The 13,145-nt window shown below is 44.7% G+C and overlaps 1 protein-coding gene across 17 annotated transcripts in view; it reads right to left on the reverse strand.

The window, feature by feature from the left end:
• Window positions 1–3,472: 3,472 nt before the first annotated feature.
• Window positions 3,473–13,145, reverse strand: part of MBNL1 (muscleblind like splicing regulator 1) — a 103,889-nt gene continuing 94,216 nt past the window's right edge. For 13 of the 17 annotated variants that reach the window (XM_074834423.1, XM_074834436.1, XM_074834420.1 and 10 more), the window contains 4 exons: window positions 12,755–12,790; window positions 11,962–12,056; window positions 8,589–8,663; window positions 3,473–6,836 (listed from right to left, as the gene is read on the reverse strand). In XM_074834423.1, the coding sequence (XP_074690524.1) occupies window positions 8,607–8,663; window positions 11,962–12,056; window positions 12,755–12,790 (188 nt within the window). In that variant the 3' untranslated portion in view covers window positions 3,473–6,836; window positions 8,589–8,606. The remainder of the gene's footprint in view (window positions 6,837–8,588; window positions 8,664–11,961; window positions 12,057–12,754; window positions 12,791–13,145) is intronic. The other 4 variants (XM_074834427.1, XM_074834429.1, XM_074834431.1 and 1 more) reach the window with 2 other exon arrangements.

Genomic DNA, 13,145 nt, shown 5'->3' on the forward strand with positions numbered 1-13,145 from the left:
ACGTGCTCTGTGCACGGCTGGGGCTGGGTAACCAGCACATCCAGGCGAGGATGGCTTGGGATTCACCCCAGTGCCGAAGGAAGAGCAGAGAAAAAACAGTTCCCTTGTAACTGGGTGTTTTCTCTGGTGCCGCTGCTGCTCTCCAGCACGAGCATCCCACCTCCTCCCTGGCCAAGCCCATCTGGGCATCTCACCAGCACCCCATGGCTCAGCGGTTTTGTTCTCATCCCCCCACCCTCGGATACATCCCCCGTCCTCGGGAAGTGCCGCAAGTGCCTCCCACCTTGTGCCTGAGGACACGTGAGAACCCACATTTGCTCTTTCCACCCCCAAAGCCAAGGGTCTGCACCGTGCCTGCAGCACCCCCAGCCCAGCCCTCACAGAGTGGCTGCCAGGGAGGGGCCCCACCTCACCTCAGACCTGTCTTTTCCCATCCCGTAATTGTCACTCTTCCCTTGCCACTATTTAACCGAATGTTTCCCTGCTGGGGCTGGGTAACTGCCAATCTTTGCCACAAGCAGCGTGCTAAACTCCTGCAATGGGTAAGAGACTCCAAATTGGCTATTCCTAGGTACCGAGGAGGCGTGTGCGAGGAAAGCCGTTCGGCCGTACCCCCGCTGTGCTTCGGGGTGCTCAGGAGTAACTGCACTTTTATTTCCAGCGCATTCCTGAAATATCACTGTGATTCATTTCCTCCTGTGGTTTATTAGCACAGGGATAATGCACCTTCTGACGTCTTCACCAACTCCCATGAAAAACACAGCACACAGACTTTCTGACCTGCTTTCAGTTTGTTCCTTAAGCCTGTATAAACAGGAGAGACTTCTGACGCCCTGGCCCAGGGGGCTGCGGGCAGTGGGCACCCCGCAAGTGCTGCAGCGCTGGGCTCTCCCACAGCACATGGCACAGCTCCTGCACCAGGCAGAGCTTTCGCAGAAGCACCACAAAGCACCATCGGGTCCCATTGCTCTCACCAGCCATCCCACCCCTCCCGGGGGCTTCCAGCCAGCAATGTACAATGAGAAATAGTGGCTAAAGCAGCTGCACATCAGCTGCTGCAGGGCCTTTCAGCCATGCCTTGCCAACGCTCTGCACAGCCACAGGCTGGAAAGCATTTGGAGAGGGGTGCACCCGTGCTGCAGGCAGGTCCCCTCCATGGAAAAGCCCCCCCCACCTCGGGCAGGGCAGCTGCAGGAGGTCCATCCCCCTCTTAACACCTTAAAAGCAGCATCACAGACCCGTTACCATCCCGCACTTTAATCACCCGCTCTCACGGTCACAACAGAGGCATAAACCCAAGGGGAACCCCACGGCATCCCACCACTGCTCCACACCATCACCCAGAAATGAGGCAAGTCAGGCTGGACCTTGGCCAGGCTCTGCAAGCACCAGGGCAAGGCCTGCCCCAGCGCTGGGCTGTTTCTGAGGCTGTGGATGAGCCGCTTCCCAAAGCATCTCCCCCAGGGACCCCCAGCTGTGCCTGCCCCAGCCACCAGCAGCCACCAGCTCCTACCTGCATGCCCAGAGATCCCCAGCTCCCTCCTGCAGCCCCATGCCACTGCCTCCAACCCTCTGAGCCCCAGCTGAGCCCCCTTAAGCCTGTCCCCACCTGCCCTCCCCACCCCGAGGCCACTCAGCACCACTGCCAGCACCTGTGTGATTCTCCAAACCTGCTTCTCTGCCAGCTCAGGGGCTGCAGGGGCTGATGCCCACGATGGGTCCCTCAGGCCCACAGCCCAGCGCGAAGCACCGAGGCAAGTGGTGCAATCAGCTCTGTTCAGGCAGGAAATAGGCTTTTTTAATTAAAACTAACATACATATGCAAAAAGACCCTCAGAATGACTCTATTTCCCTCCTCCTGACAATTCCCTGCTCTCACAGAATCATCTCGGTTGGAAAAGCCCTTGAAGCTCCTCCAGTCCAACCATGAACCTCACACTGACCCTTCTCAACTCCACCAGATCCCTCAGCGCTGGGTCAACCCGACTCTTCAACCCCTCCAGGGATGGGGACTCCTCCCCTGCCCTGGGCAGCCCATTCCAACGCCCAACAACCTCTTCTGGAAAGAAATACTTCCTAAGTAAGTAATAAATATAAATATTTCTGGAAATATTTAAATATATAAATATTTATAATATACAAATATATATCTATACATATTTAAATATCTATAAGTATTTAAAATATATAAATATTTCTGTAAAGAAGTACTTCCTAAGTGGGGAATACTCTCATCACAAATGGCACAAAGGCAATTCAAACTCCTTTTCAGGTTTCTGCTCCTCCTCCCCTAAAGGCTGAGAACCCTTCCCTCATTTCAGAAAGCATCTCAGCTGCAGACACACGTGGATCCCTTTGAACAAAACGCTTTTATTTTGGTCGCGGTGGCTCCTGCTCCCGCAGTTGTGACCCAGGCGAGGTGCCACGGCTCTGGGCTTTGCGGGCCGCAGGCGCCGACGCCGCTTTGGCAGGAGCTCCTTCTCGTGGCTCCCCTCAGCATCTGAGTGGTTTTATTTCTCTCAACTCTCAGGCGAGAGCCCCGCCACGGGCAGAGCAGCTGCTCAGCCCCTGCAACACTCCCCCCGGACAGACCCGGCCTGGAGCAGACTCCTGCTCAAATCTGGCCGTGACCGAGAGCAACCTCATTAACCACGGGAACCTCCGTGGCCACCCTCATCGGTTAGAGGGGAAAATAAACTCATGTTATTTTTGACAATACAGAGCATTCGTGCTGCTCGACACATTATTTTTTCGCTCAGCAGCTGACTGCAATGACAGATTAAAAGACTGGTGTCATCACAAGCATCAACGTGAATGCAGTGCAAACGAGCCGGGTGTGCAGTGACAGGAATGAGGCGTCCTGGTGTGCCGAGCCGAGAAACGAGTAAATAAACCCTCTGACAGGTGAGCGCTTCGGTGAGGTCTCCCGGGCTGCGCTAAGGGCACAGGAGACACCTGAAATCCTTGTGAAAAACAAGTGTTGGGATTCATTTCCTTTTCCGATGAAGCCCGTAATTTTTTTGGCCGGGAAGTCTGACTATCGGAGCGATTTGTGGGAGGCTACTGGAGGGAGACTAACGCGTGGAAACGGGGCTCCCTCTAACGTCAGCCGCCGCCTCGCCGCACCCCGTTTGCCTGCCGCGGGCCCCGGGGCAGATGTTGAGGGTCCCTTTCCCTCACCTGCAAAGAGGGTAACAACAGCTGGGGCTGGATCCGTGGCATCCTGATGCCTTTTATCCTCTGGATTTAACTCAAATATCACGTACACTTGGCATTCTTAATATATATCCCGTGTATTTAACACACTATGCGCTGTGGAAGAAAAAAGCCCAATACCAGCCCCTTTTTTCCACAAATAAATTATATCCCTTCAGTCAAACGTGCAGATAAAATTAAAAATGTGTACAAAAGCAGGCGGTGTGGTTTTTAACCTGATATAGAAAAACATAATTAAGAAAGAGAACTTGAGAACTTTTATTAGGGCAATTTCACTTTATTTTTTCCATACAGCAAGGTCAACTATAGCAGTAATAATAAAATAAGCAGAAAAACAAATTGCAGCCCAGGACAGAGTACATAATTTGGAGCAACTACAAGCAAAAAGTAAGTCTGTGATTACATAATAGTAAAACCAAGCACATCTGTCCTTTCAGCAGATGAAAGTTGCGGGGTTGCAAATAAGTGCAACTTCATTAATTATTCAGTGTGAGTACTGGAGAGATCAGATACAGTAATGGCCTAATCACTTTTTCTTCCAGCTTTGGCATACATCATGACAAGGTTTCTTGAACGCTTTCCATTAAAACAGTAAAATTTCCCAGGGCTTTTTTTTTCACCTGCTAAAAGAACAGGACCACTACAGCAATAAAAAATAATCACATAACAACTACAGCTACGGTGTGCTGTTTGGTTTGCCTGTTCATGATTTAACTCTTTTGTGAAAGTCAGTATTTGTTTTGAAGAATCCTTTTTGTGAACAATAAACCACTGAAATTGTCAGAAACTGGTTTGAATAGCATATATCTTTAATATATTTTTTGATACTTTAAACATGCAGTAGTTTTTGAATAATGTACGGAATATTTGATCCATGATTTCACCTTGATGGTTTGAAGTACCTGCTTTTTTTTCTTTTTTTTTTCTGTTTTTTTTTTTTTTATTAATGATTTTCAGGCAGATTTGAACCAGTGGAGCTTTTGTCAGTCATGAGATCTTGGAAGGATGGCATATCTTTCCAGCTGAAAAAATCCTGGCAAACTACAAGCTGTCCACAAAAAGCAAAGCAACTTTTTTGAAGGGGTATGGAGTGCTAACTCTGTGCCACTTTTGCAAGCAATTTTGTTCAGCCTGTCATTTTATTAGCCTTAACAAAACTCCTTGTAATTATAGACATTTTTATTCAAAATAAGATCTTACTATTATACAGGTTTCTCTCTTTTTTGACTATATACAGAAGTGCAAAAAGTCAACCTTCTCTCTATACGTTCCCACATGCTAAACTGCAGCATAATCAACCCTCAAGAGTTTGCACACACACACTATAATTCTTGTTACGTAAACTTTGAGTATTTGGATTATCAACAAAAAGTCCCTTGATCTATTGATTATGCAGCTTATTTATAACAAGGCCTGATATTCAGGGATTTCAAAAAATATTTAAACAATATTTTAACATTTGAAATGGATACAGTAGAAAATAAATTTTCTTCTAATATCTAGGAACTAGATTTTCTCATAATAACTAATTACAAACAAAATAAATCATCAAAATATTACTCAATTGTCTGCCAGGATTGTTGCGATAGCAACAACTTAACTTCTTACTTAGCAATGATTATATAATTATAAGATATCCATATAAAAGATCTTTGTTCTTTTAATGAAAACTAGACAAGAACTAACAATGACTGACATTCTTACATTGTAATATTAAATCAGTAAAATATAAATCATTTAGTTAACAATAATACGAATACTCATATGACACTACATGTAAATTTAAAACTGAGTATGTTATGAAGAAAACTACTTTTTTTTTGTATTTTGAAAAAGTCATCAGTAAACTCTAATAAAACAAAATTCTATAAACTGAAATGGTATTCAACTGGTAATAGAAAATGAAAACAATCTAATAAATGTAAGAAACAAAAACTACACTTTTAACAAGAAAAAAATAAGTAATATTCTATAATGTTAAGTAACTACAATAACATGTGAAGTCACCTATGCTTTCTTAACACGATTGAAATTACATTGGTATGGGTTTTAACCCGTAATGTAATAATCTAAGGCTTTAATAGATGTACAGTACAATCAGTAAAATCAACACATCATTCTTATACTATAAAGCATCTCTCTCAAGCATAAAAACTCGCAGTAAACTTGGAAGTATGGAGAGTTCTACAACCGAACTCGCGCTTCTTCCACTCCACGCTACGCTACCAGTGACCTGGCCCCCACTTCAGCACTTTGCTGAACAGAGCAAAAATATCCTTTACTAGCTGCAACATCCAAACCACAAAAAGGAATTCCTTTGGATGAATCCATTCTTAAAACTTGAATGCACATCTATTTTTTTTGTTTTTATTTTGTAAAGGCTTTCTAAGGCTATAAGCAGTTAATCTGAACAAAAAAATCACATATAAAACTCACCCAAGTATTTAACCCACCCAATTTCTACACTAATTAACATGTCCGCTTTTTCATATTTTGGTTTGTCATGCATCTGATGTCAGTGCTTCTTTCGTCTTTGTTTAGAGTCACCATGTAAAGCGTGACTTTGATGAAGTGAAACCCATCTCTGCAAAACATTTATAGTCCTTTTGACTTTCGACAGAGGCTATAAATAGAAGCAAAAGAAGTTCCTCAAACATTTGTTACTGTGTCTCAGAAATGGCTCTTCCCTTTCGTATATCATGTTATACAGTAAAATATGCATAAATATTACACTACAATGCCTTAAAATAGTTTATATATATGTCCAGTAAGGGTTAATTTGTACGGCTAGAGTATCTTTCTTGTGCTGTCTACTGTTACTGTAAGGAATAGTTGGCCATTTCTGAGACAGCTTTGGTTTGAAACAGAATGGTGCCCTTTGACTGATCAGTACTAATAAAGTAAGTGAAAACGTGGTTCTGAAAATAACACTGCAGAAATAATACTCTAATTGGATGTACAGTCTATGGCACTTCATGAGAATCCTTAACAACATGGTACTTAAAGCCATTGATGTGCTTTAAAATATACACAGTTGTGGTTTTGCTTGGCACATTCATCTGTCAGATACCTCTCTTACCACTTCTTACAATCTATTACATTAAAAATATTACTCTTAAACAAAAATTACTGTGCATGCACGCTCTCATCTATAATGGCAATTTTAAATACAAGGTGCACCTTTGTTATTTGTAAACCTTGAAAGAAATAAACTTACTTTAAAAAATTATATCTTGGTCTACAGACGTACCAATACATAATAGATTTATGGTTACACCATCGTCTGTCTTTTCAAGGTGACGTACATGATTATGTAGGAAATAGACTACATATGCATATTCAAATCCATATGCATACTTCTGTGCTAGAAAAGATAGACAATGCTGTAGTTTTTAGACAATAAGATCACCTCAGCACAAATATCAATTAAATGTACAAAGTATATAGGCAACAGTGTGCAGTGGATTTCCAAGTTCTCGTTTCATCTCGTTAACATGCAATGTGTGATGTCTTACTGCTGAGGGAGTTTCCGAGTGTTGCTTGACGGTATATACATTATGGCTAATGAGCTTGTCCTCTTCTCAACCCAAACACACTGTCCGTTTCTCTTTAGTTATGATCTAGAAAGGAAAGATCAAGCCTTTTCAACACAGCTGTAAAGTTTTCTTAGCACTGCAGCAGCCCAAACTTTACACTTGCAATGGAGAAATCTGCCACCGAGTGCGGGGGAAGCCTGTGCCCGAGCCCCAGTGGGATCCCCCCTCGGTGATGTCCCCGCCACACACATTCACTTAGGCTGCCCAGAGAAGCTGTGGCTGCCCCCTCCCTGGAAGGGTTCAAGGCCAGCTTGGACGGGGCTTTGGGCAACCTGGGCTAGTGGAAGGTGGCCCTGCCCGGGGCAGGGGGTTGGGACTGGATGGACTTTAAGATCTCTTCCAGCCCAAACCAGTCTGTGATTCTGTGATTCACTTCACACCCGAATTCTGCCGTGACACAAGCGCACAACACACCAGCCTCCCGCTCCTCCTGAGCCCCCCACCGTGGGATCAAATCTGGGGGGCAGCCTCCCTGACCCCAAAGCCCAGGCCTGGGGAGGCAGCTCCCCTCCAAGCGCTGCCCAGCAGTCCCCTGCCCCCTGCTCCCTGCTCTCTTCCCAGGCCCTGCTGCCCCTGTAAAACCTGGGAGCCCAACTGCTATTGGAGAGGCACCTCAACATCCTTAGAAATATGGGCCCTCTGTTCCCAAGTAATTTTTCTTCCTCAACTGCCCACCCAGTGTAGCTACTTCTCTGGTCTCTGTTGCCTGTCACTCGAGAGACGCCTCTAGAGAGCGAGTCCTCCCCTACCTCAGGGTGATCTCTGAACCGGGGACACCCCAGTCCCTGCTGATGGCAGAGGGAAGCCTGGTAGCGAGTTTAGGCTGCACAGAAGAGCTGTCCCACCTGAGTCACTCGAGCACTTTAACAACGTTTATGCTCAGCTGAAAGGACTAACTACTATTATAAACCCAGCGTGGCAAATCAGTTAATCCTCCCCATAAGGAATAATTCCATTTTGGCTGGGCCATTCAGTAAGAACCACAGCAGAAATGGAGTGCAAGGGAGAGGAAGGTAACACAAACGCCAGCTATCCTAGGGAAGGTGACGCGCTGTGCGCGGTTTTAATGGCAACAGGCAATGTAGTGACTGGCTGGAAACTGCAGTTTACTCATAGGAGGGTACAGGGAAAAAAAATCAAGTTTAGACACACAAACCCAGGTTTCGAGCTACGCGGGATAGAGGTTACAGTCAAAAAGCTGACGTAGGCTGTCTGCCATCACCACCGACACAATGCGGGCACAAACGGCACCTGCGCTGGGGGACCGCTCCTCGCCACAGCACCCACGCCAGGAAAGTACTGGGCATAACGCACCACAGCCTGGCAACCCGCGGGCAAGGGGGATCAGGCTTCAGCTAGGCCGGCGACTAAACCTGTATTTTCAGAGATGCTGGCTTTCCAAATCTGGAGATCTAAAATTCGTTTCCTAAAGGCAGCTTAACATAACCAATTCCCCCCTAGACCTGCCCCTCGGCTCACGTCAGTGCTGGAGCCTTCACCCTTTACAAACAAAAGGTGAAACTGGTTTTAGGCTCTCTGGTTTTGCTGTGTGGAGATGTACAAACTAATACCGACATCTGGTCTGACACACTAGCTAAGGTGGTCACTAACTACGGTATCTCCACTCAGACAAGGATGGCACATCAGTGGGGTCAGAGTCTCTTCCCCCATATTAGTTTTCTTAGTAAGAAAATAAAAACATTCTGCCCCTGAAAAAGACAAATTATGCACACACAAAGGTAAGAAAAACACAAGAACAACACATTGGGAACTTACTGTTTGATGACAAAATGTCTACATCTGTGTAACATACTTGTGGCTAGTCAGATGTTCGGCAGATATTATGGGTATCTATAGGTAAAAAATTTAAACAATGAGTAACACGTGCAAGGAGCCAACCCAGAGACACAGCATTTTGCTATAGAACATAAGTTTGGAAAAGTGAGGATCAGCTGTGAGTTGGTGGATTTTATATTGTAACTATAAGTTAAAGTCAACTGAAGTGCTACAATAGCAACTTAGAACGGGAAAACATTGTGTTAAGTACTACTTGGCAAATATAAATAAGTATTATTGGTTGTTTAGGAAATAAGAGAAGTTAAAATCTACCAAAGTCATGCAGTGCAGTAATTGAAAATAGCCCTTTTTGTTGGCCTACACAAAGTTCTGTGCTTTCAGTGTATCATTTAAAATGATAAATTCTACAGCGGCCTTGTTTCAGTCTGATTTTGCGAAGTGTTCACTGCTTCCACCGTCTTGGTTTCTGAAAGCCAAACCTAAGATGCCCTGAGCTTGATTTTCACGGCTGATGAAAATCCGCTGTCGGAAGAGCTGCCTGCTCTTCCCATGGCCGCTGCGGGCATCACGGCCAACCGGCTGAAAAGCGAAGACTCCCCAAAGCAGTGAAACAATTCTCAAAATGTTTGTCTTCGTAAACAGAATTTAGTACGTGGCTCTCTTGAAGTGGCCCATCAACTCAGTTTCCCATTAAAAAAAAAGAGTATTAAAATCAGAGTAGATTACCAGCAGTACAAATGACAAACTCATATTCTGCGTCCCACCCGTGGGTGAAGCCCTCGGCGTGCGAGAGCGAGCCCTAAGAGGCCTCGCAGGTCAGCACCCTGAGGAGGGCCAGTACCCTGAGGAGGGCCAGCACCCCGAGGAGGGCCAGTGCCGGGGCGGGCCGGCGCGGAGGAACCGCGAGTGGCCCCGAATTACAGACAGCACCCTGTGTGCGGCTGAAGGGAGCCGGCAGATGCGCCCACGTGCAGGGAAACATGCTGGGGCATACGACACAAAACTGATTTGTATGACCACAAACGGCTGTTGCACTTGAAAAGACTCTTTTTCCTGATCTAAGGCCGACCTGTTAACCCGCACAAGAAAGGGAATGGGGAGGATTCTTAACTAAATAATTTACAGGTCTTGGTGTCGCTTCTTCCACCCCTTGTGCCCTCTCCTCCCCTAGCAACTCCACACAACTCTACAACATTGCCAACTTGTACAGAAATGTGCTTCAAGCATAATGAAGCTTCTCATACCATTTTTTTCTACTGCTGCAGGACAGGCTGTTGCACCCAAGTGTGTAGAAGCATCAGGGATAGTGCTGTCGGAACATACCAAGGACCTTCAACACCAGTCAATGAAGATGAAGGGCCAGATCTTAAGACTTTTGGCATGCATGCACATTGCATCGTGTGGCATTAAATAATTCCAGCATTGCTCACATAGTATATACATATATTGGTCATATATGTATATATTGAGGTTTGGCTGCAGTACTGTACTAAGTGTGTTATGAGGCTCCAGGGAGGATACGCATGAAATGATCAGATTCTACAACAGAAAGTTTCCCTATTATCTATTTGGGAAAGTGCATGGTTATTTAGAGAGGATGATTTTAAAAAATAATAATGCTTTTCTGTGGCTTGGCTTGCCCTCACAACTGTCTGGACTTACGGAGGATATAAAGACACACTTAAAAGTAACTGTACTGTGCAATAAATGACAATATTAAGATGCTTTGGGCATACAGGGGTTGCTTGCTTAAGTGACACGTATGCAGAGGCAGTCCTACCGATAAACTAGCTTTTCAAAACACGAAGTAATTCTTATGCTAGTTTAAACCCATGAGTGACATGGTCATTCAGCAAACATTTCTCAAGAGCAGAAAGAGCTACCTGCTAAGCAGACTAACCTGAGTAATTTTTTGGAATTGTAAAATACCGAGGTCCCTTTTGAGACTCGGGATGGTGCATGCCTGTGTATCACTGCAATAGTGTAATTTTTGGAATAACACTTTTGAGAGATATGGGTTAACAAAGAACGTACAGCTGGGCGCAGTACAAAACGGCAGCGCTCAAGAGGCAAAGGTGGGAAGGCTTGAAGGGCAGCGCCATCCGCGCCGCGCTCAGAGCGGGACGTGCAGCCGGGCACAGGCACCACTGCCCAACGCCCAGCCCCAGCTGCAGACCCGACAGCTTCACAACGGGACCTGGGAACTGTTCAGGGAGTTAGCTCTAACCACTCAGGGAGCTGAGTATGTCAGGTGAGCCTGCCTTAAAAACTGACATTTACCTCCAGAATTAATTACACGTACAGAACCACACCTGCAAAATGCTGAAGAAAATGTTTAGTTCCCTTTTCTAAAAGGCACACGTGTGACTCCCAGGGAGTGGAGAGCAATGCCTGCATATTCGACCAGAGCTGAAGGCTTCATGGCACAGGCAATTCTAACTTCCTAGTAAATCTCAAAAAATATTTTTTTGTAAGAGGAACAAGACGCTCTTTAAAAAGTGTTTACTGTTGCACTTACAGCCAGATGTACTGCAGAAATCTGCATTTTTGACAACCCAGCTAGGTAAAGACAACAGGCCACGCTCCGTTGTCAGGGGCAGCTCCAGCTGGTACGTGTGGGGAATGCAGCTCCTCTGGCCCCTGGTACTCATCTTTAGAGCACCATTTCTGCCTTTTCTGGGAGGACTTTTAATTACTTACTTAGCAAAACATTATTCTTCTATTCCTGAAACACATCCAAACGTGGCAACAACTGGGGCAGCTATTTAGAACTAAAACCAGACTCTAATGGACATTTTCTTAACTGAAGTCTGTCTACGGCAACAAGTAATTGGCCATTTCCAAGCAGAATCACAAGCTGAAACAAAGGTTTAAAAGAAGCTTCTGTGTGGCCCATGCTCCAACATTTTTGTTTTGCTCTTGGAAGAGGAGAGTCAGAACATGTTCAGACTGCTAAATTCAGACTTAAAACTGTGATCCTGCAACCCCTCTGCACAAAGGTTTTACTGGCTTTCACTGGAGTTCTGCACTAAAAGGAACTGTCGGCTTCAAGGAAATAGAAATAAATAATGGGTTCCGTGTATTATCCCTTCCTCTATACATCTCTGAGAGCAGAAATAAGCAGCGTGGCCCATAAATGTTAAGACTGAGTCAGAAACTCTATTATCAATTATTTTTAGCATCAGAAATGGAACTGCAGCACCTTCTGAGCATGGATAAAGGCTTATTAAACTGTGCTGCAGGTCTCAGAGAGAATGTGTAGGCCAACAAGAGGTAGAATCAAAACCCCCATGCTCATTAAAAGCACCAATTTCAAGTTGTCTGTAAGGAACAAAGCTGTAAATTAGCAAACCTGGTTGGCTGTGGCTGTTGCAGCGAAGGGAACACTTGTGGCAGATGTTGTTGCTGCAGACACAGTGGCTGGCGTAGCACCGTGCACCATGGGAACTTTCGGAAGGAAAATCATATAAGCAAACATACAGAAGAGTGTAGCAGTATGGGAACCAGAGCGACATGTGGTAGGAGAGTTGAGCATGGTATTTATCACAGCAAAAAGCCCGAGACATCATTGCCAGCGCGTGACATGCAATCACAGTGCAAAGCAGGACAACATTCCAGGGAGAAAGAGGGGAGGGAAATGAAAGAGAAAAAAAGGGGAAAATGCTTGTTACCATCAAATCAAGAAAATCGACACAAACAAGCTTAACCATTTCAATACAAAAATCAACAGAAGAATTTTTAAATGCCCTTATATTTACAAATTTTTGTCTTTTAAAAATTCAACCCAAATATTTACTGCAAACAGAAATTAATCTTGTTGAAGGACAGTATACATCTACGTGGCTATGGTAAGATACAGTCTTTATTTAACACAAGATAGTTTCTAAACACTGGAACTCATAGTCCAATCAAAATCCACCAAGAAACAATGTGCAATTCAACAAACTGCTATACAAAATTAACAACGTCTATGTGTCCATGTCAATTAAATAAAACAATTGCATTTAATTGACAGGTGTTAGTGCAGGAGGCTAAGGGAGATGGATTGGCACAAGAGCTATACGTTAAAATCTAGCAGTGGATTTTGAGGGTCTGTGAGCTGCACCACAGGTTTAAGATAATCAAGAAACAAAGCTGGCACCTACCAACACTTGTAGCGGGTGTCATGCACAATATTGAGCCTGCCCATCATGCATTGCAACAGGAAGGTGGATTTGGAAAGGGAAAAGAATTAAAACAACCCATCACACGTGTCATTAGAAATTTCATTTGAACAAAGAAGAAAAATTGTTATTATGGGAACAGTGGCATGTAACTGTCAGCACAATCAAACGATACAATAGCACAGTGATCCATTAGAACTAGTCCTCAGTGAAGGGGAAGGAGCTGACCGAACTGTGTGCTGGTGCATCCTGTTTGCCTTTCTGGCACCGTGGAATATTAGCACGGCTAGGAAAAGCTTCCTTAGCTTTATTTTAAAACTCTTTCAGTCTTAAATCTTTTTGCCTTTTGACACCTCTCCTCTCCCAGCCTTGT

Source organism: Strix aluco, chromosome 9, assembly GCF_031877795.1.
Source record: "Strix aluco isolate bStrAlu1 chromosome 9, bStrAlu1.hap1, whole genome shotgun sequence".
Classification (NCBI taxonomy): domain Eukaryota; kingdom Metazoa; phylum Chordata; class Aves; order Strigiformes; family Strigidae; genus Strix; species Strix aluco.